The 27,723-nt window shown below is 37.6% G+C and overlaps 2 protein-coding genes across 5 annotated transcripts in view; one reads left to right on the top strand and one right to left on the bottom strand.

Annotated features, from left to right (window-relative positions):
- Nucleotides 1-27,723, top strand: part of LOC147840672 (uncharacterized) — a 105,478-nt gene that overhangs the window by 76,640 nt on the left and 1,115 nt on the right. Inside the window, exons 4-6 of the mRNA XM_087283431.1 lie at nt 3,441-3,595; nt 5,429-5,669; nt 7,530-7,642. The gene's annotated coding sequence lies outside the window, so the exon portion shown is untranslated. The remainder of the gene's footprint in view (nt 1-3,440; nt 3,596-5,428; nt 5,670-7,529; nt 7,643-27,723) is intronic.
- On the bottom strand, nt 1,319-18,525 carry zgc:171592. 4 transcript variants are annotated; one of them, XM_087282167.1, is made up of 19 exons: nt 18,415-18,525; nt 18,064-18,109; nt 17,819-17,932; nt 17,581-17,685; nt 15,549-15,651; nt 15,099-15,206; nt 14,693-14,794; nt 13,247-13,345; nt 12,090-12,197; nt 11,414-11,542; nt 11,215-11,277; nt 10,361-10,446; nt 8,858-10,200; nt 7,720-7,820; nt 7,552-7,631; nt 6,476-6,557; nt 5,438-5,618; nt 3,434-3,564; nt 1,319-1,647 (listed from the first exon to the last, which is right to left on the bottom strand). In XM_087282167.1, exons 13-19 carry the CDS (start codon nt 8,901-8,903, stop codon nt 1,486-1,488), a joined length of 783 nt encoding a protein of 260 aa, XP_087138293.1. In that variant the 5' UTR covers nt 8,904-10,200; nt 10,361-10,446; nt 11,215-11,277; nt 11,414-11,542; nt 12,090-12,197; nt 13,247-13,345; nt 14,693-14,794; nt 15,099-15,206; nt 15,549-15,651; nt 17,581-17,685; nt 17,819-17,932; nt 18,064-18,109; nt 18,415-18,525; the 3' UTR covers nt 1,319-1,485.

The following is a 27,723-nucleotide window of genomic DNA, read 5'->3' as shown; positions in this document are numbered from 1 at the left end:
CATTAAAGCCACTCAAATTATCAAACTGCTTTCTGGTGTTCTTTTCTGGAGTATCTCTTAAACCCTTTGCTCAAGAAACGCAAATTGCTTGGGACAGAATATAACTCATAGATTTAAATGCATAAGTGTCCATTTAGTACTATTTATTTAAAAAAAAAAAACATTATTAATTTGATTATCATCAAATATCTAAATGAACATTTCCCTGTAATGGCTTGCGGCTGGAAGGACATCCACTGCGTAAAAATGCATGCCGGAATAGTTAACAGTTCACCACTGTGGCTGGCGACCCCTGCTATATAAGCTAAAGGAAAATGGACGAATGAATGAACTTTTTTGTTGCTTTTACATATTTTCTTCAGTTGTTTTTGTAGTTGTATGTTCTTTTTGTATTTTTTTTTACTAGTATTATTGTTTAGTTTATATTTAAATATTTTCAGCTTTTGTATTTTAATTGCATCTAAATACATAACTTCTACTGTTCTTTTATTTATCAATTAACATTTTAATGCTTTCTTAAATTTCTATTAAACTGAAATAACATTATATTAAATGAATACAATTATATTATCAATCAAAATTTAAATCGTTTAATACATTTATTTAAAGGTGACTGTGGTGCCGTGGGTAGGGTTGTTATCTTACAGTAAGAAGGTCCCTGTTTCGAGCCCCAGCTGGGCCTGTTGGCAGTCCTGTATGGAGTTTGCATGTTTTTCCCATGTTTGCGTGGGTTTTCTCTGGGTGCTCCTGTTTCCCCCCAGATTTAAAAGACATGGTACAGGTGAATTGGGTGAGCTAAATTGTCTGTAGTATATTTGGGTGAATCAGAGTGTACGGGTGTTTCCCAGTAATGGGTTGCAGCTGGAAGGACATTTGCTATGTAAAACATATGCTGGATAAGTTGGTGGTTCATTCCGCAGTGGTGACCCCATTTTAATAAAGAGACTAATCTGAAAAGAAAATGAATGAATGAAATTGAATTAAAATATCATCATAGGGTAATTGGTGTAAACATGCTTCCTAAAATCTCTTTTGAAAAATGCCCAGCATTTTTTACAGTGTAACTTATTATATATATATATATATATATATATATATCTTAAAAGTGTAATTTTTTAATTTATTTTATTAAATTTTATTAAATTTTTATTATTTTGTGGATTATGCACATCCTTATTCGTTTTACATTTTAAGTTCAGCTTATTAAATACACAACAGTTTAACCTTTGAATGCAATCTCTTTTTTGATAATATTTGTACAGATGAATCAAGAAAACAGTATTCAACATATAAAGGAAGTTCAGACTGACCAGAATAATTTCAATGCAATTTCTTTATTGATAATATTTGTACAGATGAATCAAGACAACAGTATTAAACATATAAAGGAAGTTCAGACTGACTAGAATGATGATAGTGATTAATAAAAAGACCAACAGCAAGTTACCGAAATCAGATTATGAGTTAAATATTCAGACTGCTGCTTTAATTGGAGGTGACAGTCATGTTGATCCAGGAGCGCTGCTGAGAGATGCGGGCATACACTCCTGGGAAACGGGTGTTACAAGTGTCGAGACCCCAGGACACAGAGCCCACCAGAGTCCAGACCCCTGAACGCTCACACACCAGAGGACCTCCGGAATCACCCTAGAGAAAACACACAGTCGATATTATTATTGACATTGATAAAGTAATGTGTGTATCTTAGGGCTGTCATTTTAACATGTTCATTTGATTAATTAGTAATGGGAAAAATAATGCGTTCATTAAAAATTAGAACACAATTAATGTACCCCCCCTTTCTCTTAGATAATGATGCAACTGCTTACTGTGTGATGGAGCCAATAGAATGCAGATATATGGATTTAAAGTTCATAAACTAATTGTGGAAAAAATGCTGTATGAAGATTATATTTCATGTTTGTCATTAAATTATGACCTTTTTATTTTCCCATCACAATGAGCAGTCAGTGGATATGAAAGCTGTTTTTGTCTTGAATTGTGTACATGTGATATTGACTATCTAAAACAGTTCAGTAAATAATAAGTTAATATTGTGTTATATTTTAAACAAAATTGTCTCTTTTTGTTAGTTTTGCCAACAGAAATATTAGTACTGGGTTTCTCATAAACTCAGCAGAGATTCATTTCTCAATGAATCAAGTGAATAAATGATTCAAATGATCAATTTACGTTGTTTAGAAGAATTCATTCATTCATTCCTTTTCTTGTGGGCTTGGTCCCTTTATTAATCCGGGGTCGCCACAGCGGAAAGAACTGCCAACTTATCCAGCATGTTTTTACGCAGCGGATGCCCTTCCAGCTGCAACCCATCTCTGGGAAATGTTAAGAAGAATCAAATCAATAAATGACTCAAAAATGAGTCATTTACTGACATCTAGTGGTAGTTTAAGTAATTTAAGTTTTGTTTTGTTATTTATTAATTTTCCTTCGGCTTTTATGTCTTTATTTCTCCTTTATTCATACAAAATGAACCGCCAAATATTCCAGCATATGTTTTATGCAGCGGATGCCCTTTCAGCTGCAATGTTGAAGTTGAAGTCAGAATCATAGTCCCTTTTTGATTTTTTTTCTTTTTTAAATATTTCCCAAATGATGTTTAACAGAGCAAGGAAATTTCCACAGTATGTCTGATACATTTTTTTCTTCTGGTGAAAATCTTATTTGTTTTATTTTGGCTAGAATAAAAGCAGTTTTACATTTTTTAAACACCATTTTAAGGAAAAAATTAATAGCCCCTTTAAGCTTTTTTTTTTTTCGACTGTCTACAGAACAAACCATCTTTATACAATAACTTGTCTAATTACCCTAACCCGTCTAGTTAACATAATTAATCTAGTTAAGTCTTTAAATGCCACTTTAAGACTTGTATAGACGTGTCTTGAAAAATATCTAGTCAAATATTATTTATTGTCATCATAGCAAAACATAAATATTCTCTCTGTTAAACAGAAATTGGGAAAAAGGGGGGTGGGTTGGGGTGGCTAATAATTCAGGGGGGCTAATAATTTTGACTTCTATATATCTGTGTTTTTTAAATATAAATGTCCGTAGGTGTGATTTATAAAGTACGTGGATAAATGCAGAGCTCCTCTATTAAAAAGGAAGAAAAAAAAAAAAACAAGTTCTAAAAGAGATCAAACCTCAGCCAGGTAATAAAAGTAACTTAAAAGTAGCGTAATGCATTACTTACTATATAAAGTTATTAGGTAATGCAACTAGTTACATTTTTGGAAAGAAACTTAATAATGTAATGTTTTGGTTTCAAAAGTAACTTTTCCCAACATTGGGTATGAATGTAATGCAGTTGTAATGCATTTTACATTTAACACAATGACTTTACATGACTTTTTAGAGGATAATTTGTTATTCGCGATTTCTTCTTGATCTGTATTGATGTAGTCTACTGTACCCGACAGGATGAAGATCCAGATCCTCCTGCACAGATCATGGCGTCAGTAACTCTGTTTCGACCCCAGATCTGTCTACAGTCGGCATGACTAACTAAGGGGACGCTTGTTTGCTGCAGGATACGAGGACTCGCTGAAAACACAAAAGAAAACACCATAATCAGGTGTGTGTGTGTTTTAATTTAATTCTTCATTCAAAAGGGATAATAAACAGTACAAAACTGCCTACCAATCAACCATACAGTTTGTGTCTCAGGAAAGGAGAACACCAGACCACCAGAATAAATTTAATCTCCCCACAAAAAGGGAAATTACAAGATTGCCATACATACTACAGAACAAATGAAAGCACAAGAATATTCAGCCATCACTAAATTGACTCGATAAATGACTAAATGACATTGCCGCCACCTAGTGGCAGTTTTACCTAATTCTATATCAATTAAACAAGAAATTAACATTCTGTCATAATTTATTTATCTTCTAGCTATTTTAAACTTGTATGGATTTCTCTCATTTGCACAAAAAAAAATCATAACAAAATGGTTTTGAAGCTGCAGTAAACACTTAACATATCTAAACACCAGTTTGGATAGAGCTTTTGTTCTTGTTTGCTTTATATTTCCAATATGTGAAGAAATTTATGCTTTCAAAGGTGAAAGTGCATGATCAATAATCATTTGAAACAAACAAAACATTTTTTTTTAATACATTTAAATTATGTTTATATAATGTATATAATGATCTAGTATGTGCTTGTGACAATGAAGTAATACAATAAAAAAATAAAGGAGAAAAAAAAACGTATGCAGTTTCCACTAAAAGTTGATTCCATATTGTTCCATTAAGCCTTCCTTATTATTAAATTGAAAACGTCACTGTAAAAACATTTTTTTTAAACATGCTTTTCTAATTCATTAAACATGTGTTTCAATACTGGCACAATTTATAGTTTTTACACTATGTACACTGTAAAAAAATAATTATAAATACCCCAGTTTATTTATGCTTTTGAATTGCATTATGGACCTTGCTCCTTCTTTCAGGATAAAGTGACTTTTATTAACATTTTTAATAGTTTAAAGTGTTATATGTTGTTGTATATTATTGTACAACCATCTTTTAAAAGGGGTGGTCCAGAGTGTATTTTTAAGGCTTGGTTGTGTTTATGGGATGCAAAGCAATGTGTGCTCATGATTCTTTTGTAGAAAATCACGTTGTGTTTTCAAATATCTTACTTTAATTATATACAGCTACTCAGCTAACATGAAAACGACTGACATAATTCCTAGTTCCTCTGAAGACCCGCCCTCAAGAGGCTCTGATTGGTCAGCTAATATAATGTGCTGTGATTCGCAAATCCACGTCACCAGGAAGTTATAACATTACTTCGCCTCTGGCCATGCCCTATCGCTGTGCAGAGTGTATGTGTGTAATCCTAAGGGTTTATGACATCATTAACCTGGATGTATTTTTTTGTAGTCCCCGAACTTTGTTTGCTGTAGGCTTCGCTAAGCTAACTCTGTAAAAGCCAAGGTCTCCCTTTACATTGAACTTCGATCGTCTTACATTCAGAGATGTTGTTTATGTTCACAAAGCTACATTACACATCAACTAAAGCTTAAAATATGATATCGTAGTGTACCACCCCTTTAATAAACCGCTCGTGTATTTTCAGTTCTTTTACAGACATATTTCTTTATATATTATTTCTTATACTTTATATTATTTCAAACTACTAACATATCAATAAAAGTCACTTTGAATTAAACTAAATACAGTTAAACTGTGGAGGTGAATTTTGAACATCAAAAGTGAACAGAGCAGAGATCAACATCCCATAATGCAATTCACAACCGGAATTAAACACAAAATATGTAAACTGTTAACAGATTTTTTTTTTTTTTTTTTTTTTTACAGTGTTGCGTATGTTAAAATCAGCAAATGTGAGGTATTTAAAAGAACAGAATTAGTGCTTTAATTATTCTGTTGTCCAGGTGACTCACATGTGCTGGCGGTTCTGCCCCATCCAGTGGTGAAGCAGCGGGTTCCAGACTGGATGTTGATGGCTGGTGGAGTCAGACATACAGGAGAGACCCGAGCGGTCAGAGTGACTGGAGACGCAAGTTTCAGCAGTGCAATGTCATTGTTGAGGGTTGTGCGGCTGAAGAGTGGATGTGTGACCACCTGCACATAAAACATGGAGGAATGCTCACCAATGAAAGAAGACTTTATAAGGTAAAATATAAAGATAGCCTGAATATATTTTGAATGTTGTATTCCCTTTGCTGAAGTTTACATGTGTACTCATCAAAATTTATTAAAGAATTACTGATCATACTGCATTTAATTACATTTTAAATTATTAAAACTTTTTGCCTATAAATAGGTAAAACATAATTGTGAAGCATGAAAGGTAAAATTACCAATACTTTGTTGTTTTGAAGGTTGCACCGTGATGAATCTTTTAATCTTTAATAGGTTTAATTGATTTTCATTTATTTTATTTCTTGTTACTATTTTAGTTTAATAGTTCTAATCAAATTTCACTCTTTTTAATTTAATTGGATGTTAATTTTATTTTTATATAAAATCCAACAATTAAAACAACAATGTTACTATTAAAACCTTTCAATCTCAAATAAGAAATATTTACCGTAAGAATTATAGAAGTCCAAAACAACATTTAAAAACAAAATAGAATAAGCTATTCAAAATAGAATAAGCTAATAGAGATAAAAAGAATAAGCTTTTGCAGACTTTTAGCTCACAATTTGCATGAAATCATATCTATGAGGTTTTTGTTTTTCAATAAAAATTTGTGTAATGATTGTTGTTGCTTTAAAAAATATCAAAACAATAGTTATGAAATCGAAACTGATAGAAATAATCTTAATCTGATATATATATATAAAAATGATGATAAAAATAATGCCTATATGATCTATGTTCTGTATGTGATTGGTGTCAGTCATAAATGCATTTTCTATTAGTTTGCTTTATAGTTCAATTTCTGTTCCACTAAGATCATTAAATCTCATTACCTTTGACACTAGTTTGACCTGAAGGGGCTCTGCATTGGACCCACGATCATGTTCTCCAAGAACAACACGATGATATCCAATTCTAAAAGCAGAGAGATAAAAGATAAAATATTATTAAAACACACACACTCATGCAGAGAGAGAGAGAGTGAGAGAGAGAATACTGGCTGCACCTGCATCAGTCTGACCCCCAGTCTATCCAGGATAAAGCCCTTCTGGCCAATGCGAAACCTACAGTGTCTCATCCTCTAAACACACTCATATATGGACTATTGAAGAAAACTCAAACCAAACCGGTCCCCAAACAAAACCTTCACAAACACATTGACAAAACATTAAAATATTATGATAAAAAACTAAATTCTAAAATCCACCTCCAAACTAATCTTCAATGTTATTCAGCCCTAAACAGAACCACACAGCTGGCAAATTATTTATCATTAAAACAATTTAAAGAAAAACACATTCTTTCTAAATATCGCCTCTGTGATCATGACCTAGAGTTAGAAAAGGGTTTTAGAAAAGGGCAGACATAAAAAAAAACCAAATAGAGGATGAGACACACTTCCTTCTGTTCTGGCCCAGATACACAATGACTAGAGAAATATTTCCCCCCCAATTTGAAACATTGATCAATTAATTTTTTAATTTAAATGACTCAGAAAAACTTTACCATATACTCAGAGAGGATGAACTGACATCTAGACTAGCTGTAAAATATGTATACACCTTATACACCACAAGACATGGTTAATGTAAATTCATGTATCTTATTTAAATAATTTAAACTTTTTATTATTATTATTATTGTTATATTTATCAAATATATTCTATTTTTTGTCATTATTTCTTATCTACTGTATTATTATTATTTATTTTGTTTTATTTTATTATTCTTTTTTTTTTGATGGTTTAAATATATTACATATTTGAAGTGCTTTGGCAATACTGTACTGAATGTCATGCCAATAAAGCAACTTGAACTTGAGAGAGAGAGAGAGAAAGAGAGAGAGAGAGAGAGCTTCTGTTAAAGACTGCTGTTTGTGATGTTTAGGTCAGATTGTAGATTCTCTTACACGACGCTGCAGTGAGCAGCAGTGAGAACCCAGTTCTGGTTAATCAGGGATCCTCCGCAGAAATGGACACCATTGGGGAGCTGTTTTAAAGGTAAACGCATTAAAAACATGACATTTACTCTCAAAATAAAGAGTTTTTGATGAAAAAAACAGCAAAATAATATTTACCTGGAGAGAGACCTGCCAGGGCCAAGAGCCAGAGATGGCATTCTGCCCATTCACAATCCTGCTGCTGATAGTCTGTGGTTTAATAGCAGGAACTCCACAGCCTGTTAATGAAGAACAGAAAATCACGAGACAAGAATCTGTTGGGTTTCACATTTTCTAAATATTTAATACTGTGCAAAAGTCTTAGGCCACTAGTGTTTTTACCCGTAAAAGATGACTTAAGTTATTTATTTATTCATTTTGGTGTAGTGTGTCAGTAGAAAATATCAATGTACATTTCCAAACCTTATTTTTGCTATTAATTGTAAAAATACAGAAAGATATTTGTATGTGCAAAGAGAAAGCTTAACAGAGACCTAATCTCTTCATTATCATGAAAAAAAAAAAAACATAAACTGAATGACTAAATCCAAAGGATTTCCAAGACCCTTCATGAAACCTGCCTGCAAAGCTACAGTACAATGAAGTATGGTAATGGTTTTATGTACTTTGCAGCTTTCTTGAAAAATCTTGGAGATGTTGACACAGTAGTTTTGGATTTAGGCAGTGTCAGTTTTGTTCTTTCTTTGAGGTTTTAATTTCTTTTCTTTATTTTGATCTCTGTGTGAAGCTCTGGCTGCCGTCAGACACTTTTGCATACAAAATATCACTGGATTATTACAATTAACAGAAGAAAAATGTTTGAAAATTTAAACTAGCACTTCTTATTGACACACTCAACCAAAAGACAGAAATAATGGTCATACTTTACATTGTGGTTTCATTAGTTAATGTTCAATGTGTTCAATCAATGTGTTTCATAACCTAAACTCAACAATAATTTGATTAACTCTTAATGTATAATTTAAAATTTACTGGGGCGTTGTTAATATCCACAGTTGTGCCTTTTAAACATTAGTTATTTCACTGTGTTAATATGGACTACTTTATTTACTTTAACATTAAGAAAGATTACATCTTAAATACTGCAATAGATATACTGTTCATAGTTTATTCATTTCTGAAATTACATTAACATTAACTATAATGGACACTTATTGTAAAGTGTTAATCAATAATCAACTTAAACCCATTTTTTTATTTGTGAAATTAATAGTGATCTCTGACTTTTGCACATTATTGTAAAGGAGACACTTACCCAGAGCAGAGGCCACTAGAGCAAAGCAGGTGAAGGTGAAGATCATGATGAATTTGAGTTGGTGTTGAATCTCACTGATGCATCTACAGCTGCTCTAACTTGCATTTATATCATATCTAGCAGGCTATAAACCTGGGATGTGATAAGATGTTTAAATGACCTCATAGTTGAGAAATATAGAGTTCTTTTCATTTAATCTGCATCTCCATTGTTCAAAGCTAAAGCCTTATGTGCAAAGAGATTTAATTTTCTGACTGGAAAGGTTTCTGACTGTCTGCTTCCTTGAGTGACGTTACGAATTTACCTGGGCTATTGTGTTTTCTAAAAACACAACGTTGCTGTTGTGATACTGTATGCCATTCAATATATCATGCAAAATGTTTCTTTAGTGAAGAACTTCAAAAGTGTTTCATCAGTGCTTGAAGGAAATGTGCTGCTTTCTCATTAATTTAGCGATGTTAACTAATCCCTTTTTAACATGACAAGCCTTTAGTTGAGTAATAATGAAGAACAAGGTGAGACAATGTAGGATTATGTCACATTGAGTTTACATAAATGATCAGAGCTGGGCTAAGTGAAACTTAAATTGGTTTAGATACCAAAAATAGAGAGAGTAAACAATCATGCAAGCTACATTAAGGCTTTTATCAGTGAGAGATTGCTTTATTCTATATTTTAATTTCTATAAAGTTTCCTAAATTCTAATGTGTACTCCTTACGCAAATACATTTTACATTCCTTACATTCTTTACAAACTTTACAGTAAAAAACAACTAGCTGCAAACACTGCTAGACAGTTGTAGCTTTAGACTAAAGTATAATTAGCGAAGATTACTCAAGTTCTATTTGATGTAATCTTTTTGTAAACACTAGTATGTTCAACAACAGCGCCTCAGTGCATCCACGTCCTGCCGCTGTTAAATTGTTAATAATATTGACTACACATTTGATTGCTTGATATAATCTTTATTTAATGTTTTTATCATTTAAATCACAGCTCAGTAAGATGAATGTTACAGTTTTCCGCAGCTCTTACTTTAGCCCATGTACCCCACAGAGACAATACTGTATTTCTTCAAACCCTGAAATGTACTGTATCTCTCAAGTTTGGACTATTTCTTCAGTGGCCCATCTCAATAACACGTTGACAATGTTATGTCTGGAGCATGATGTCCAGCAATATACTTATTTTCTCTTGATTTCTTGGAATGAGCGGGCATCTTCATATACCTTTTCAATTAATTCCGGCAGCCGCTAGATCTTTATCCTGCTTCAGGTCATACAACACCTTCATTCGGTATGTTGTTTCTTCGCAAATACAACAAGATTGCTAAAACTAAACACTGTCAAAGGATTAAAGAATTAGCTTGTTTAATTACATTTTATTATTTTTATAATATAAAATTTTAGCTATTCATGTATTTATCGCCTGCAGTGTAAGAACTAAATCAATGATACAAATGCAGAAAAAGTTTGCACACGATATTCTTCTTTTTGACTTACAATTAAGACAATTAAGGGGACAGCGAGGATAATTCTGCCATGATTCCTGTTGATGTTGTTCGTGTTATTATTGTTGTTTTTGTTTTCTAAAGAGAAGAGGAAATAAAAACTCACAATTTTAACAGTTTTAGTAGCATATACTGAAGATCACTTAAGAATTAGTTCAGCCAAAATGAAAATTATGCTATTAATTTCTCACCCTTGTGTTGTTCTAATCTTCTGAGACCTTTGTTCATGTTTAAAACACAAATTAAGATATACAGCAGTACAACAAGATTCCTGACTTGTTTGTGACAGAAGAATACCACAAAAAGTCCTATTGTGCACATTCATGGGCACTGTGCAATGGCGTATGCCCTGGAAACAAAGCACAGCCTTTTTAAACAAAGCACAGATGCATCTTAAGAGGCATAACGAAGTACGACACTCTAAACTAAACATACTCTAAACTGACCCTGAGGAGAAGATATTTTTGAATAAATTCATTATTTTTGTTTTATGGTTGCATGAAATTATTCTTGTAGCTTGATAATATTCAGATCTAACCACTGAAGGCATATGGTCTGTTTTGATTGTTTTATTTATTTTTATTTTTTTTGGATTTTAACAAGTTGGAAACCTTGTTGTCTATGGAGGATGAGGGAGCTCTCAGATTTCACCTAAAATATCTTGATTTCTGTTCTGAAGTCTAGAGAATGTAAGGGTTATGGAACAACATGAGAGTGAATAATTAATATATAAAATGTTTTGGATGAACTAACCCTTTAAATTGTTCTTATTTAAATGAACCAAAAATATAATAAAAATATTTTGCTTTTTAACATTTTTTTTGTACTGAAAATAAAACCACTTACCAGATTTATCATTGAACTCATTAGCATTACATTCTGTCTCTTTCATGTCTTTTACATTTTTATCTGGACCGAAGAAAATGATGTAAATTATTAGCATGTGAATTTAAGATGATAAATATTTGTACGTTTCATATAAAAACTGAATATAGTTGAAAAAACTTTTGTGAAAAGTAAATAGTCACAAATCAGTGAAATATACTTTGATTAATGCTTTCAGTTATATTGCACGTCTCGGATATTTCCAGAAATCTGTTAAATCCACAGTTTTGAAAATCTTCACATTTGATAGGGTCATGGTCAGCTGTGTTTCTGCATTCCAGTTTCCCATCTACACAACATTTAACAAAATGTTTATTAAATAGAAAACTGTTTATTAAAATTTAAATTTGAAACTAAACTGCAAAAATGGCATGGACATCCCTACAAGGTAAGCTAAATTAGACATGGATACTGTAGCTGAAGGTCAAAAATGTATTTAGTCTTAACAAATAATGTGATACATGTGAATTGTAGTTCAAAAACAGCTTAAGCATTGCAGAATTAAAGCAATTTAATAGTATTACTGAAAAATGACCACATTAGGTCCCCCAGACTGCATATTTCCCAAGAACTAAGGCAAAAAAATCTAATAAAAAAATGGCAGAAAGTGCTAAAGTAATGTCTTAAACGGATATACAGTATAATAGTGAAATTTGTATCTGCTAAAAGTTGATGCATTACATAATGTTAAAATAACTAGAACACTAGTTTAGACCAGTCAGTTCATATACATTAGTTAATTTATAATTTAAAACTATTTACATTATATCTGGAAAATGTATGTACTGTATTGTGACAATGCAATTTAGACTAGAAATAGTATTTTAGTTTCTTACCTTTCATGTTACATGTTAAATTGTTAAAGGTTAAATTGATAGGAGCCTTCCAGTCACATGTTTCTTGGCAGCAAATTGGGGTTTTGTCTATGCAATCCACATTGTATGCTACAGAGGGTAGTAGAGAGAAAAAGAAAAGTCAGATTCAACTTGCATTGCAGTAATAGAACAGAAATGTGTAACACAATTCCTACTAATCAACAAAGCTGTAAAAAGAAATAAACTCTCTAGTCAGCACTGCAGTGTAAAGACAGACAGTTATATTGATATACTTGATATTGATATTGATATAATATTAATAACTACATTATAAAACAATTTTCATTTTAGGATTCAAGTCAAAAGCTTCTGTAAATGGAAGGTTATGTAAAATTTAACAACACTCTGAATAAGGTGATAGTATATTACGCAAATTATGCAAAATCACTTATTTTGGTTCTTTTAAAACCATGTGAACTGCCTAAACAAAGGCTAACCAAGCTTGTCATAGAACACTATTCATTGTTGATTAATTTGTAGAAGCTGAGATTGACAGAATCACGCTATATATAAAAATATATTTCAGCAAACAATTTATATGGGTTGAATTTAAACAAACATTACATTTGGTAATTTTCAACTTAATTTGTTTGTTTAAATTTTACCCAAATAAATTGTTTACTACCACTTAACTTAAAAAAAAGAGTCTAAGTAATCATCTTTGAATCATTTTTTTCCCTGTACAGTGTGGTTTTGTAGCCACTGTTTTGTCTTTTCTGAACACAACTGGGTTTACATCAAAAGCTGAAGAAGTGACTGAGGCAAATTCCACTCTTTCGTAGCACTCCATTTCATTTGCACTGCAGATAATCTGCTTTTGTTTTCACGTTTGCATTGAATTGCATGCAATGTACTTGCGCAGCACTGTGTGTTTTTTTGTGGACAAAGATTTTTTTTAAGACAGGAAAACATTTTTATGAATTTAAATAAATGATATAAAACATGAACAGTATAAAAGAATAAACAGAATATTGGTCAGATAACAACCTTGGAATGAAATACATCTTTACATATCATTATATACCTCTTAGACTTTTTTTGCATTGAAAAAAGATCTGTAATTATGGGGATTCTGCATTTAAAACAATTCAAGTTAAAACCTTAATATGGTTACATACCTTGAGCAATTTGAATTGGGAAATCTTTTTTAGAAGCTCTAAAAACACATTTTTCACAATTTTTAATACCATTAACATCGATGCATTGCAGTTTGTCACCTATAGACAACATGAAAGAAGCAAGTGTATATCATCAGTCACGATGTAATTCCTGTTTAAATAGCTGTAACAGTAATTAGTAAAAATAGTAAAAGTAATATTTCTTTCCACTTAGATGTGCCTTCAAATAGTGCACTTAAAGGGATAGTTCACCCAATTAAGTAGTACCCAACCTGTTTCCTTTTAATCTGTTCAACACAAAAATAGAATGTTGGTAACCCGATAGTTAACAGTACATTTGTATTTCCACAGTGGAACAATACTTTAAAAGCCAATGGGTACTGTTAACAATCTGATTACCAACATTCTACAGAATAACTTCTTTTGTATTGAGGACCAGAAATGACACTTAAAAATAAAATGAAAAATGAATTTATCAATTCAATAATTGAGGCATAAGCAAATACTGTGTAAATAAATCACATTTTCAAATTTAAATGTGTCTATTTAATTTTTTTATGTAATTTAATAAAGCAATTAAACCAAAGTGTTGTAAAAAATAGACAATTATATATAATATGTATGTATACAAATTTTATTTTACTTAGGTTTTAAAACGCTAAAACAACGACTGACTTTATGAGCTTCTTGTTAGCTTGTTAGCAATAAGGCTGGTCCAAAATGCAGCACTGGCATCTTTTAGCAGCACTTACAATGCCAGCTGTCCAGTTGCATTATTCGGTGTAATATTTTTACTTTAAAAACATCCCGAACAGGCAGACATAATCAATGAATCACATGTGGAACTCACTGAATCAGCGTGACTAGAGTGGCAAACGTTAACACTCTCACCACTTCCTCGCCTTGATCTGGCCCTAGTGTGAATCTCCATTTAAAGGAAAGGAGGCAGGAATTGGCAAACATTTTAAATTTTTAACATTTTAATTTAAAGAAAATATGCACAAAACAAAAGTGTGCAACACCACATGGAAGACTGTTGTCTAACCCATAAACACACTATTGGCTTATAGCTTTTCTCATTGACCATGTGAAGGAGTTTGAGGTAAAAGTTGATTGGTTGCTCCCACATGTGTACTGACCCATGGCATTTTGAATTTGATTGACAAATGGATAAAACAAAACATTTGAAAAAAGAAAAGTCATTGTCAAATACAGAGGAAAAAAGCATTTGTTATATGCTTTTAAAAAATATTTATTAATGTCTTTTCTTTTATTAATTATTTATTTATTTAATATTTATTAATGTATTTTCTTTTATTAATTATTTTGCATTTGAGTTTGAATGCTCTATTCCTATCATATTCTTGCTGTTTGTTTCAAAATACTATAGGTCTAACAAAATAAGACAGCATGAAATCTATAATATATTGTGTGTGATTTACGCACCTTTCCAGTTGCAACTTGCATTTATGAATGTTAAATGTGGTGGAGCTATCCAGTGTTTTTCACTGCAGTTGAATTTGTTGTCTATCCAATCCACATCATATGCTACAGTAGACATAAAATTAAAAACCCCATTCAACACAAATACTTGCAACAAAGAGATCAAAGCATCGATCTACTGGTGGCTGATGGATCTTTGGTAAACAATACTAAAATTCTTGATTATTGATTGACATAATTTAAAAATGCCTTCTTTGATTCAATATCTTTGAGGAAAATGGCAGTGAAAAAATATTAACCCTATTAAATATAAATGAGTTGAAATAGTTTACACAGATCAGAACTGATAAGACAAATCAAATCATCATTTTTTACTTGAACAATGCTTAAGATGTATAGTATAACATACCTAAGGTAATGTTGCATATGTCACCTTCGTTTAAATGGCTGTTGAATCCCCAGTCATAATTTTCAAATACTGTTTTACCTTCAGCATCCATGCATTCTACTTTCTTACCTGAACATAATAGACAGTGTATATTATGACAAATTTATTTGAAATAAACAATTTTAATGGTTGTTGAGATATTTGGCATAAATGGTTATATCAGATTTCTGTTTTAATATTTTGAGTTAACTTTCGAGTAACTTTCTGATCATTGTATTTTTTTCTTCAAGGCAAAGCAGAAAAACAAATAATAATAATTCTGCTGATCATATCCTGTAGGCTAAACATTAAAATTATTTTATTATAAAAATACATATAAAAATTCTATATAAGAAACTAATTATGCTGTGGTGTGATTTACAGTACATACAATTAGACTGCAAATATATAAAGGGAATTTAATGTTCCTACCTTTTTTTACCCTCACATCGTAAGAATGAGTCATTTATCTCTATATTTGTTTTCCATAAACCTTGTTTATTAAGGTCAGCATTGTTGCAAGTCACGTTATAAGCTGAAAAAATATGGGACAAAAAAATTATGCTATACTGATAAAACATTGGCATAGAACAGCAAATCTATTTGCACATGAGAATGCCACTTTTTAACACTGGAACTACCATCAATCTCTAACTTAGTGGTGTCAACCTCAGTTCCTGCAGGGCAGCTGCCCTGCACAGTTTAATTCTAAATTTGCTCAAGCACACTCACCTGTAGGTTTCAAACAAGCATGAAGGACCTAATTAGTTTAATTAGAGTTGAAACTAAACTCTGCAGAGCTGCGGCCCTCCAAATACTGAGTTTGACTCCTGTGGTCCTACTAGAATTACTGGTAACACTTTGCAAACAGCACATAAATAACGATGCATTAATATGTAAAATAAACATCAATTTATTATGAATTAATAAAGTAATAAATTAATTACTGACATCATAATGTGTCATCACATTTTCTATTGAGATATTAAAATAAGCTTTGAATATCTGTCATCATATTTAATGAAGTCATTACTATGAAAATATTATCTTTTAGGTAATTCAAACATGGAGGCTACTAGATCACCCGCGAATGTCTGCGCCTCACTTTTATTTATACTTTTTACAAGTGGGAAAAAGCCTTTATTGCAGCACTAAATACGGGTATATTTTGAAAGACTTATCTTTAGTAAAGTTATGTTTTTGCTACTATAACGTTATGTTTATGTTACAGGATGTTGCTAGGCAAAAGAGGCACATATATTAAAAGTAAAAAAGGGAAAAGTAGCAGACACTGAAATGAAAAGCACAAGGTCATTTGTACTGCTTTAGTAGTTTAAGTTAGAAATTCTCATAGTTCATATGCGTTTTTCAAATTGTAATAAAATAAAAAGTTCAAATTGTAATAAAATAAAAACATTAGAATAAATATATACACATATTTAGGAGAAAGTCAGGGTATTATATACAGTTGAAGTCAAAATTATTAGCCCCCCTTTGAATTAGCCCCCCACTATACATATACACTTGTAATCATGCTTATTTATCTGCATACTACTGATTATTAATAGCAACCTGCACATATATTCATATATTGTAAATCTGTTCATAGCTTATCCAACCTGTATATAATGTTCATAGTACATCCATCTGTAAATATCACCATAGTTTTCTATAACTGCACTTTATAACTTATTCCTGTATCCTGCACTTGCTGCTATTGCACTGCTGGTTAGACCTAAACTGCATTTCGTTGCATTGTACTTGTACATGTGTAATGACAATAAAGTTGAATCTAATCTAATCTAATTTGTTTTTCTTTTTAAAATATTTTCTAAATGATGTTTAACAGAGCAATGAAATTTTCACAGTATGTCTGGAAATATTATATAATATTTTTTCTTCTGGAGAAAGTCTTATTTGTTTTATTTTAGCTAGAATAAAAGTAGTTACATTTTATTAAAAGCATTTTAAGGTCAAATATTTTAGCCCTTTCAAGCTATATATTATTTCGATAGTCTACAGAACAAACCATCGTTATGCAATAACTCGCCTAATTACCCTAACCTGCCTAATTAACCAAGTAAAGCCTTTAAATGTCACTTTAAGCTGTAGTAAAATATTATGTACTGTCATCATGACAAAGACAAAATAAATCAGTTATTAGAAATGAGTTATTAAAACTATTATGTTTAGAAATCTTCTCTCCGTTAAACTAAAATTGGGGGAAAAAATTAACAGGGCTAATTATTCTGACCTCAATTGTATGTGTGGGTTTCAGTTCAACAAAGTTATTAAATTATAATTATCAATAAATAATTTTAAAAATGATAAAAATGTCCGCCTCGGTAGTAATTTGTATAACAAAATCAATGCAATGATCCTACACTCCATACACTTTGACTTAGATTTGAATAATTTCTAAATATCTTTATTTTGAGTGTTGATTGAAAATGCAAAACAATACCTTTAGTGATGCTACATTCAGCAGTCTTGGGGATGTGTTCAAGACACTGTTGTAAATTAATTTTTTTATTTACTTCATTTATGCACTGCATCTCTTCTTCTTCATCTAGCCAGAATAAGTATACAGCAACACAAATACGTACAAATATGGTAAATGTACTGTAAGCATACTGTATATAGCTTTAAAAACAAATTTTATACATAACAAATAACAAATTATACACACATGATTTACTTACATGACCTACAGGTAACACGTTTAAATTGGTCTTCTGAATGACATGTTTTTGAACAGCTTTTGGGGCAGCAAATTGCCTGGTCATTTTTAAAACATACAACGTCAAAATGTTTTTCTGCAAAAAAAAAAATCTTAATTCAAAATATTGTGCTATTTCAATGATTATAATTTTTGTGTTACTTTGTTGAAATATAACATTGGTATAAAATATTAGTATTAAGCAATGATGTGTAAACTTAAGCTTACCAGGACTAGAAGCAGATTGTATCAGAATAAATAAAACTGCATTTGTCTGGATAGATTAACAGAACAACTGTATTAAACAAAGAAACTCAAATAAAATAATTTCAATGGCAATATATTTATAAAAAAAAATAAAAAAGATCATGTATTATTTAGTATGTCACTAGGAGATAACGTAGTAAAATAATTTAATAATATTCAAAAAGAGGATTTAAAAGCATTATTAAAATGCAAATAATTTACAGTATCGGGAGATTAATTATACACACAAGATTACACAATAGCCAAATCAAGCTGAAAAGTCTATAGACACTTTCAGCCTGTTGACTGTAAACTGATTAATGATGTACTTACCATAATCTGAGAGTTCATTGTTTCCACATGGGAAACTAAGAAGGAAGGACGTTTACAGATAAGAACGTATTCCATGACAATCCCCTTTAAGGAAGAGGGAATATTTCATGTAAAGTATACACAATCATCCAATCAGTGCTCTTTCCTGAATTACATGAGAAGTCACTAGGTAGACTGAAAGGAAGCACCTTACTAATAATGTGATGCCTAAAACTAAAAACTAATTATAAAACAAACTTTTTATATTTGCTTTTACACACACATACATGTGTGTGTGTGTGTGTACAGTTGAAGTCAGAATTATTAAACCCCCCCCCCTGAATTTTTTTTCTTTTTTAAATATTTCACAAATGATGTTTAACAAAGCAATTAAATTTTCACAATATGTCTGATAATATTTGTTCTTCTGGAGAAAGTCTTATTTGCTTTATTTTGGCTAGAATAAAAACAGTTTTAAAAATGTTAAAGCCATTTTAAGGTCAAAACTGATAGCCCCTTTAAGCTATATTATTTTTCCAACGTTATACAATAACTTGCCTAATTACCCTAACCTGCCCAGTTAACCTAATTAACCTAGTTAAGCCTTTATAGATGTATAGAAGCTGTATAGAAGGGTCTTGAAAAATATCTAGTCAAATATTATTTACTGTCATCATGACAGAGATAAAATAAATCAGTTATTAGAGATGAGTTATGAAAACTATTATGTTAAATTGAAAAAATAAAAAGGACTGAGTGTGTTTGTATCACCCCAATATGACAGTCTATACACTATACCTACACACATGTCTGTCTAAACAGCTTGATAAGAAGATTTTTCACCATAGGTGCTCTTTAAGGCAGAATTTTAGAATGAAAACGATCTGCATTCACTTTGGCATTTCACCCAGTGTCTCTGAATAACTCTGTCTACACTACACCGCTGAAAACACACATCACGTGACCACACACACTTTGGCGTGCACTGCAGCCTATGGGGGCATCTGAGCTCCAGGCAGTTAGCGGCTGCTTTGAGAACATCTACCAAGTTGAGAACTGAGCACATCAGACTGTTCATGAAGGATCCACCACTGGATCTAATCTCACTATATTTATTTATTAAATGTGATATTTAATTCATCTTGTTGTCTATATCTAATGACATATTCACCATCTTTGGTATTTTGAATCTATTACTTAATCTCCGCTAATGTGTTTAACACGTGTTAACGAGTGCAATTATAGGTTAGTAAATTAATTAATGAAACCACGTACACTGATTCTGCACATTTGACTGGTTGCTTGCCTTTATTTTTTATAATGTATAAACTAATTGTATGTTATACTTTTATAATGGCCATTATTGATTATTAAAACTGTTATTCAGCGAAGGAGAAGGTATGTTTTGTATTTTTTACTGAAAATGAAAAGGAGCAGGAATGTTATAGGCTCTGTTTTGTTATAAATATGCATAAAGTGAAGATGACAGTCATATAAATATGAAGCTTAATGACGTCTCAACCATTGTTTTTGTGTCTGTTAAGTTAAAATCAAAGATAGAGTGGATAGAGGGCATAATCTTAGCAAAACATATGCATTTTAAAACTGAAACGTATTAGTATAAACGGAGTGTGAGGTAACAAACTTAACCGAAAGCCTCGTATGCTGCTTTAAAAAACAAATAACTTGTATAACTGAAACAAATATATCGAAACGCACATTATCTTACAGGACTATGAGCACACATTTTAACACATTTAAGTAATTATTTTACCAATGATGCGTCATGGGGAAATTCCTGAGTTTGCAGTAACTGAAATGCCAACACAACAGCACCGGTCTGCAGAAGGGCTTCTCTAGCGCGGATCTATTCCGCAAATGCCTCTTACTCTGCACCAAGCGGACTGATTTTTAACATCTGATGACATGATGCACTAAAGTAAACATTCAAAGCACACTAGCTTAACATTACACTTTAGGGAGCAGTCAATGCTGTCTGATCACATGAGTCTCTGTGTTATCGTACGTGTCAAAGGGATAAAAGTGTGTTCCCCTTCGGGGGGAACTTCAGCACTATAAGTGGATTTGATTTGTAAAATCCACGCATTGGGAGGATTCGGATCAGAAGCCGCTTGTCTGGAGAGTATTGAACGGGCCAATGAATGAAATTAATTGGCAGCGTAAGCTTGCGCAGGTGTGCGACATCTGCAATTATCTCAGCATATAAGCACACCTGAAGCCAGCAGACGCCATCCTTTTCGCTTCAGATCCTTTCTGAGTGAGTCGATGAGGGTTCCTCTTGCTGATCAGCACTTCAGAGCGAACGAGTGTGTCTCCCGGTCCAGAGTGGGTCTTCGCGGTGGCAGATGGTCGAGCTGGGTTACTCCCTTGCCTGCGGTTCTTTGGGTCCGGTCCTCCAGAGCGGTGCGTATAGTTGCAACTTTCCTAAAAGAGCAACACAGTCGTGCAGCACGTCCTTTTCAGGATGGCGCTCCAACTGTGCGTTTCTGGATGCGGGGGTTTCCTGGCTCCGGATGATGGACACGATCACTGCATTGCATGTTTGGAGGTCCAGCATGTTAATGCGGTGCTCGCGGGCGGTTCATGTCGTCATTGCGATGCCATGACCGTTGCACAGCTAAGATCGCGGCTAACTTTCGCAAGAGAGCGAGCCACCCCAGTTGCCTCCTGTTCTAAAAAAGCAGCGGGCGCTCGGGCAGATCTGAGGGTTTCAGCGGGAGATAATCCGCCGCCCACGGGCTCGCGGACCTCTCGCTCCTCACGGCGCTCCATCCAAGCTTCGGGTGGTGAGAGTGATCCGTCTAACCAGATGGTAGCTCTCACACTTGCTGACACCGGAGATCAGATGTCCTCCGCGGCAACGGAGGGTGGGCTTTCACTGTCCGACGAAGATCCGGACCCGCTCGCCCCCTCCGGGCAGGTGAGCGCTGTCAAATCGGATCCTGAAGCGGACATGTTAGCCGTGCTTTCCCGGGCTGCTTCGGCCGTGGGGTTGGAGATGGTTTATCCCCCAGCTCCGCGGCCGGACCGACTAGATGGGTGCTACGTAGAGGACCAGAAGGCGAAGCCTTGAAGCCTCTCGTCCCCTTCTTCCCGGAAGTGCACAGTAGGCTCACGCAGTCTTGGAGGGCACCTTTCTCTGCCCGTGCTGCGTGTGCCTTCGCCCTCACCGCCCTTGACGGCGGAACTGCCAGGGGGTATGAGGCGATCCCGTCAGTGGAGCGCGCTATCGCGGTCAATCTTTGTCCGCGCGGCGCCTCTACGTGGCGGGGTTTGCCCCGCCTCCCGTCCAAAGCCTGTAGGTTGTCTGCCTCCCTCGGAGCCAGAGCTTATAAGGCTGCGGGCCAGGCTGCTTCTGCTTTGCACGCGATGGCCACCTACCAGCGCTACCAAGCGCAGGCGCTGGCCGAGCTGCACGAGGGCGGGTCCAACCCAAGCTTATTACATGAGCTGCGCACCGCGACCGACTATGCTCTTCGGACTACTAAGTCCGCCGCGTGTGCGCTGGGGAGGACGATGTCCACACTTGTGGTTCAGGAACGCCACCTCTGGCTAAACCTGGCCGATATGCGCGACGTTGACAAAGTTCGCTTTCTTGACTCGCCCATATCCCAGGCTGGCCTGTTCGGCGACACCGTCGGTGAATTCACCCAGGAATTCAAGGCGGTGAAAGAGCAGTCGGATGCGATGGGCAATGTCATCTATCGGCGTGGCCGTAAGCCCGCTCCGCCCGCCGAGCCCTCCACCTCCGCTGTTCCTCGCCGAGGGCGCCCGCCAACGAGTGCTGCCCCGCCCCCGCCTGCGCCTCTGGCCAAGCGGGCGCGGCGTTCACCTCGAAAGCAGGCAGCCCCTCCTGCCCAGGGCGCCGTTAAGTCCGGTAAACGGACCGCGAAGCGTCCCTGAGACAGGCCATCCGGAGAAGAGGAAACTTGCTCTTTCCCCGCTGGAGGGCGGGGCCCCGATAACAACGGTACTTTTCAGTGCCACCAAAACATCAGTAAAAGAGCACTTTTTCCCTTCCCCGGATGTGACTGCACGAGTTCTGCCAGTCCGGGACGCGCTGCCTTCCGGCTCGCAGACTCTACGTGCTTCGCCAGTGGCTCACGAGCGCTGGGGGGACGGTCTCCCTTCCCTCAGCCCTCCAGCCCCCTCTCCAGAGTCAGGGTGTGGATCCAGAGCGAATCGCTCTCCTCCAGCTCTTCCGCGGGACCCTCGTGCTTCCCGGATCAGCACACCCACTCCGCGCTGCCCCACCGCTGGTACGTCAGCGATTGTAGCGATGACTCCATTAGCGAGGGCTCTGCCTGCCTGGTTAGCGCGGGCCAGCCCCTCGCGGTGGCTCATACGCACAATCAGACTCGGTTACGCGATTCAGTTCGCGAAACGGCCCCCCAAGTTTACGGGCGTGTATTTCTCCAGGGTCAACCCCCTGTCCGCCCCTGTCTTGCGAGAGGAGATTGCTGCCCTCCTGGCGAAGGGTGCAATCGAGCCGGTTCCTCCAGCCGAGATGGAGAGTGGGTTTTACAGCCCATACTTCATCGTACCCAAAAAGAGCGGTGGGTCACGGCCAATCCTAGATCTGCGCGTTTTGAGCCGCTGTCTGCACAGGCTGCCGTTCAGAATGCTCACGCAGAGGTGCATTCTCCAATGCGTTCGTCCTCGGGATTGGTTTGCAGCCATAGACCTGAAGGACGCGTATTTCCATGTCTCCATTCTTCCACGCCACCGCCAATTTCTGCGGTTTGCGTTCGAGGGTCGAGCGTGGCAGTAAAAGGTCCTCCCCTTCGGGCTTTCTCTGTCTCCGCGGGTCTTCACCAAACTCGCGGAGGGTGCCCTAGCGCCCCTTCGGCTCGCGGGCATTCGCATACTCAATTATCTCGACGACTGGCTGATTTTAGCCCACTCGCGGGAGCAATTGATTATGCACTGGGACAAGGTGCTTCGGCATCTCCGCCTACTGGGGCTTCAGGTCAACCGAGAAAAGAGCAAACTCGCCCCCGTGCAGAGGATTTCTTTTCTCGGGATGGAGCTGGACTCGATCACCATGGTAGCGCACCTCTCCGAGGAACGCGCTCGCCTGTTGCTGAACTGTCTGAGGGAATCCCGACAGCAAACTAGTGGTCCCACTGAAGTTCTTTCAGAGGCTCCTGGGGCATATGGCATCCGCAGCCGCCGTCACGCCGCTCGGGTTGCTCCATATGAGACCACTTCAGCACTGGCTTCACGATCGGGTCCCCAGACGCGCATGGCACGCGGGCACACACCGGGTCTCGGTTACTGCGCTGTGTCGCCGCGCCCTCAGCCCTTGGAACGACCCCTCGTTCCTACAGGCCGGTGTGCCTCTAGGACAGGCGTCCAGCCATGTTGTTGTTTCAACAGACGCTTCCAACACGGGTTGGGGGGCCGTGTGTCGCGGGCATGCGGCTGCGGGCCTCTGGAAGGGTGCCCAGCTGCATTGGCATATCAATCGCCTAGAGCTGTTGGCAGTGTTCCTCGCTCTCCACCGCTTTTTACCGGTGCTGGAGCGGCAACACGTGCTGGTCAGGACGGACAGTACGGCGGCGGCGGCGTATATCAACCGCATGGGGGGTATGCGCTCTCGCCGCATGTCTCAGCTCGCCCGCCGTCTGCTCCTCTGGAGTCACCCGCGGCTGAAATCGCTGCGCGCCATTCACGTCCCAGGCACGCTCAATCGTGCAGCCGATGCGCTCTCACGACAGCTGTTACGCCCTGGAGAATGGAGACTCCCCCCCGAGTCTGTTCAGCTGATATGGGCGCGATTCGGGGAGGCCCAGATCGATCTGTTTGCTTCCCCCGAGAACGCTCACTGCCAGTTGTTTTTTTCCCTGACCGAGGGCTCTCTCGGCACGGATGCACTGGCCCACAGCTGGCCTCGGGGCATGCGCAAGTATGCGTTTCCCCCAGTGAGCCTGCTCGCGCAGTTTCTGTGCAAGGTCAGGGAGGACGAGGAACAGGTTCTGCTAGTTGCGCCCCTTTGGCCCAACCGGACCTGGATATCAGAGCTCTCACTCCTCGCGACGGCCCTCCCCTGGCGGATCCCTTTGAGAGAGGACCTACTCTCTCAGGGACAGGGCACCATCTGGCACCCTCGCCCCGATCTTTGGAACCTCCACGTGTGGTCCCTAGACGCGAGGAAGACTTAGGTAACCTACCGACTGCGGTGGTTAATACCATCACTCAGGCTAGAGCCCCCTCCACGAGGCGCGCCTACGCCCTGAAGTGGAGTCTATTCACTGAATGGTGCGTCTCTCGCAGAGAAGACCCCCGAAATTGCCAGATTAGTGTTGTGCTCTCTTTCCTTCAAGAGAAGTTGGACAGCAGGCTGTCGCCCTCCACTCTCAAGGTTTACGTGGCCGCCATCTCCGCTTATCATAGCGCGGTAGCTGGCGGCACCGTGGGAAAGCATAACCTGGTCATCCAGTTCCTTAGGGGTGCTAGGCGAATTAATCCATATCGCCCCCCTCTCATGCCCTCTTGGGATCTCGCCCTCGTTCTCACGAGTCTGCGATCCGATCCCTTTGAGCCACTCGAATCAGTATCTCTAAGATTTCTGTCCCTGAAGACAGCTCTGCTGGTTGCGTTGGCCTCCATCAAGAGGGTCGGGGACCTGGAGGCATTTTCGGTCAGTGACTCGTGCCTGGAATTCGGGCCGGATTACTCTCACGTCATCCTGAGACCCCGCCCCGGTTATGTGCCCAAGGTTCCTACCACCCCCTTTAGAGATCAGGTAGTGAACCTGCAAGCGCTGCCCCCGGAGGAGGCAGACCCAGCCCTTTCTTTACTTTGTCCAGTTCGCGCTCTGCGCATTTATGTGGACCGTACTCAGAATTTTAGATCATCTGAGCAGCTCTTTGTCTGTTATGGCGGTCGGCAGCAGGGAAGTGCCGTATCAAAACAAAGATTATCCCACTGGATTGTGGATGCCATTTCACTCGCTTATTCGAGTCGAGGTCAGCCGTGTCCCCCGGGAGTTCGTGCACACTCCACTCGGAGCGTTGCATCCTCTTGGGCGCGTGCACGCGGCGCCTCTCTAACAGACATCTGTAGAGCTGCGGGCTGGGCGACACCCAACACATTTGCAAGGTTTTACAATCTGCGAGTGGAGCCGGTTTCCTCAAGGGTATTAGGTAACCCTTTGGTGATTGAGGAGACAACTCGGTAGGGTGTTGAAACACGCTTGCTGCGCCATTCTCCCTAACACGGAGGTATGTGCGCCTTTTCTATCTGTCAGTAAAGTTCCCCGTCAGGTGAGCCCTGCAGATTCCTCCGTGGCCCCCAGCACTGACTCAGCGGAGGAGTCACTTGCTGGCCCACTACGTTGTAGGTCTGCCCGCTGGTCAGCCCGCGTTTTGGGTATAGGTGCCTGCTATGCGTGATCCCCACTAGGCGATCCCATATGCTTATTCCGCCACGGTTAAGTCCCCCCCCTGGGCGGACCCGTGTCTTCCCTCTCCGCTAACCACTCTTTTGCTATGCGTACTCCCCCTTTTTAGGGCTAGTCCATATGTAAATTCTGCCATCTATCCCCCCCTTGGGTAACGGATGGCCTCCGCAGCGTCCTCCCTATCGGGATTGCACGCTTCCCAACGTACTGTCGTATTCCTAGAATTATCTAGATGCTCACGACTTCCCAAAAAATATATCTAAATCCGTAAAACTTCTGTTGAAGTAGGATAAATTAGGGCCAGGGACACGTTGGAGGACCGCGCCCCCCATGATGTGGGTGCGTCACGCTTGCTTGACTATCTCCTCATTGGGGGTGTTGGTAAGGTGCAGTCATTATGGCGCTTTCAATGGGCTCCCAATGCGTGGATTTTACAAATCAAATCCACTTATAGTGCTGAAGTTCCCCCCGAAGGGGAACGTTCGAGGTTACTAAAGTAACCCTTCGTTCCCCGAGGAGGGGAACGGAAGCACTATACTCCGTCGCCATAATGACTGTCCCTTAGCTGTTTGAAAGTCTCTTCAGCTTAAAAGGATGGCGTCTGCTGGCTTCAGGTGTGCTTATATGCTGAGATAATTGCAGATGTCGCACACCTGCGCAAGCTTACGCTGCCAATTAATTTCATTCATTGGCCCGTTCAATACTCTCCAGACAAGCGGCTTCTGATCCGAATCCTCCCAATGTGTGGATTTTACAAATCAAATCCACTTATAGTGCTTCCGTTCCCCTCCTCGGGGAACGAAGGGTTACTTTAGTAACCTCGAACGTTAATTTTATTCTTTTGTTATTCAGTGATTCTTCCGCGTACCACTGGAAGGAAGCCCGCATACCACAGTTTGAGAACCACTGCTCTAAACCAAACAAAAGGCATAGAAAAGTGGCCTCTCAAAATTAAGCTTTTTTGTAAGAATACTTGGGGAGTGACTTGTAACGTACAGTCAGATTAAATTAAGGGTTTCAAACTCTTAAGACGTTAGCTGAGTCCCTCTGGCATGTTCGAAACCTACAAGTAAATGTGTTACTGTACTTCTGCTCCTTGTAAATGTTGTGATTAGTTTGTTTTATTATTTGTTTTATATTATTTCATGCTACTAAGAATCAAATCTTGCCATGAGCAGTCACGAACCTCAAAAGGAACATTTTGTTTCATTCATAAATATTAGCTAACAATTTGAATTATCAGATTATCCGACAAATTTCTCTGTATATTATGTATGTTCTAATTTTAACCAGCTTTTATTTATTTATTGTATTTATTACATCGCAGCTGACATAAAGCAACAAAATGAGGGTGAGAAATGCTTTATTCATGGCAGAAATTTTATTATTGAGTGAAATATCTTTTTAACCAGAACTGGGAAATCAGAGCACATCACACCTGTCCTCAGGTCTTTACAATGGCTCCCAGTTACATTCAGAATAGATTTTAAAGTATTATTACTTGTCCAAAAATCCCTAAATGGCCTATATCTCAATACATAACAGATATGCTCACTGAATACAAACCTAACAAATCACTCAGATCTTTAGAATCATATAAACTAGAAATTCCAAGAGTTCAGTCAAAGCAGGGTGAATCGGCTTTCAGATACTACGCCCCTCGCTGCTGGAATAAGCTTCCAGAAATGATCAGATGTGCTCCAACAGTTGGCACATTCAAATTGAGACTTAAAACACATCTGTTTAGCTGTGCCTTTACTGAATGAGCACTGTGCTGTGTCCGACAGATTGCACTATTATGTTTTTTCTTCTTTTTCATTTTTATAACCTGTTTTAACACATTTTTGTCTTTTTTATCTGTTTTTTCTTTTTCTCATTTTTAATATTTGTTTTTATTTTTCTTA

This window comes from Danio rerio, chromosome 15 (assembly GCF_052040795.2).
Source record: "Danio rerio strain M-AB ecotype USA chromosome 15, GRCz13ab, whole genome shotgun sequence".
Classification (NCBI taxonomy): domain Eukaryota; kingdom Metazoa; phylum Chordata; class Actinopteri; order Cypriniformes; family Danionidae; genus Danio; species Danio rerio.
This window is presented reverse-complemented; position numbering and strand designations above follow the sequence as displayed.

What these genes read in the sequence shown, in the direction of transcription:
- zgc:171592 (XM_087282165.1), bottom strand. Translation starts at nt 15,582, where the DNA reads ATGACTCATTCTTACGATGTGAGGGTAAAAAAAG. An exon ending in CGATGTGAGGGTAAAAAAAG is followed by an intron (nt 15,207 to 15,548) that starts GTAGGAACATTA and finishes TATTATGTTCAG; the next exon opens with GTAAGAAAGTAGAATGCATG. An exon ending in TCCCCTTAATTGTCTTAATT is followed by an intron (nt 10,201 to 10,360) that starts GTAAGTCAAAAA and finishes ATCCTTTGACAG; the next exon opens with TGTTTAGTTTTAGCAATCTT.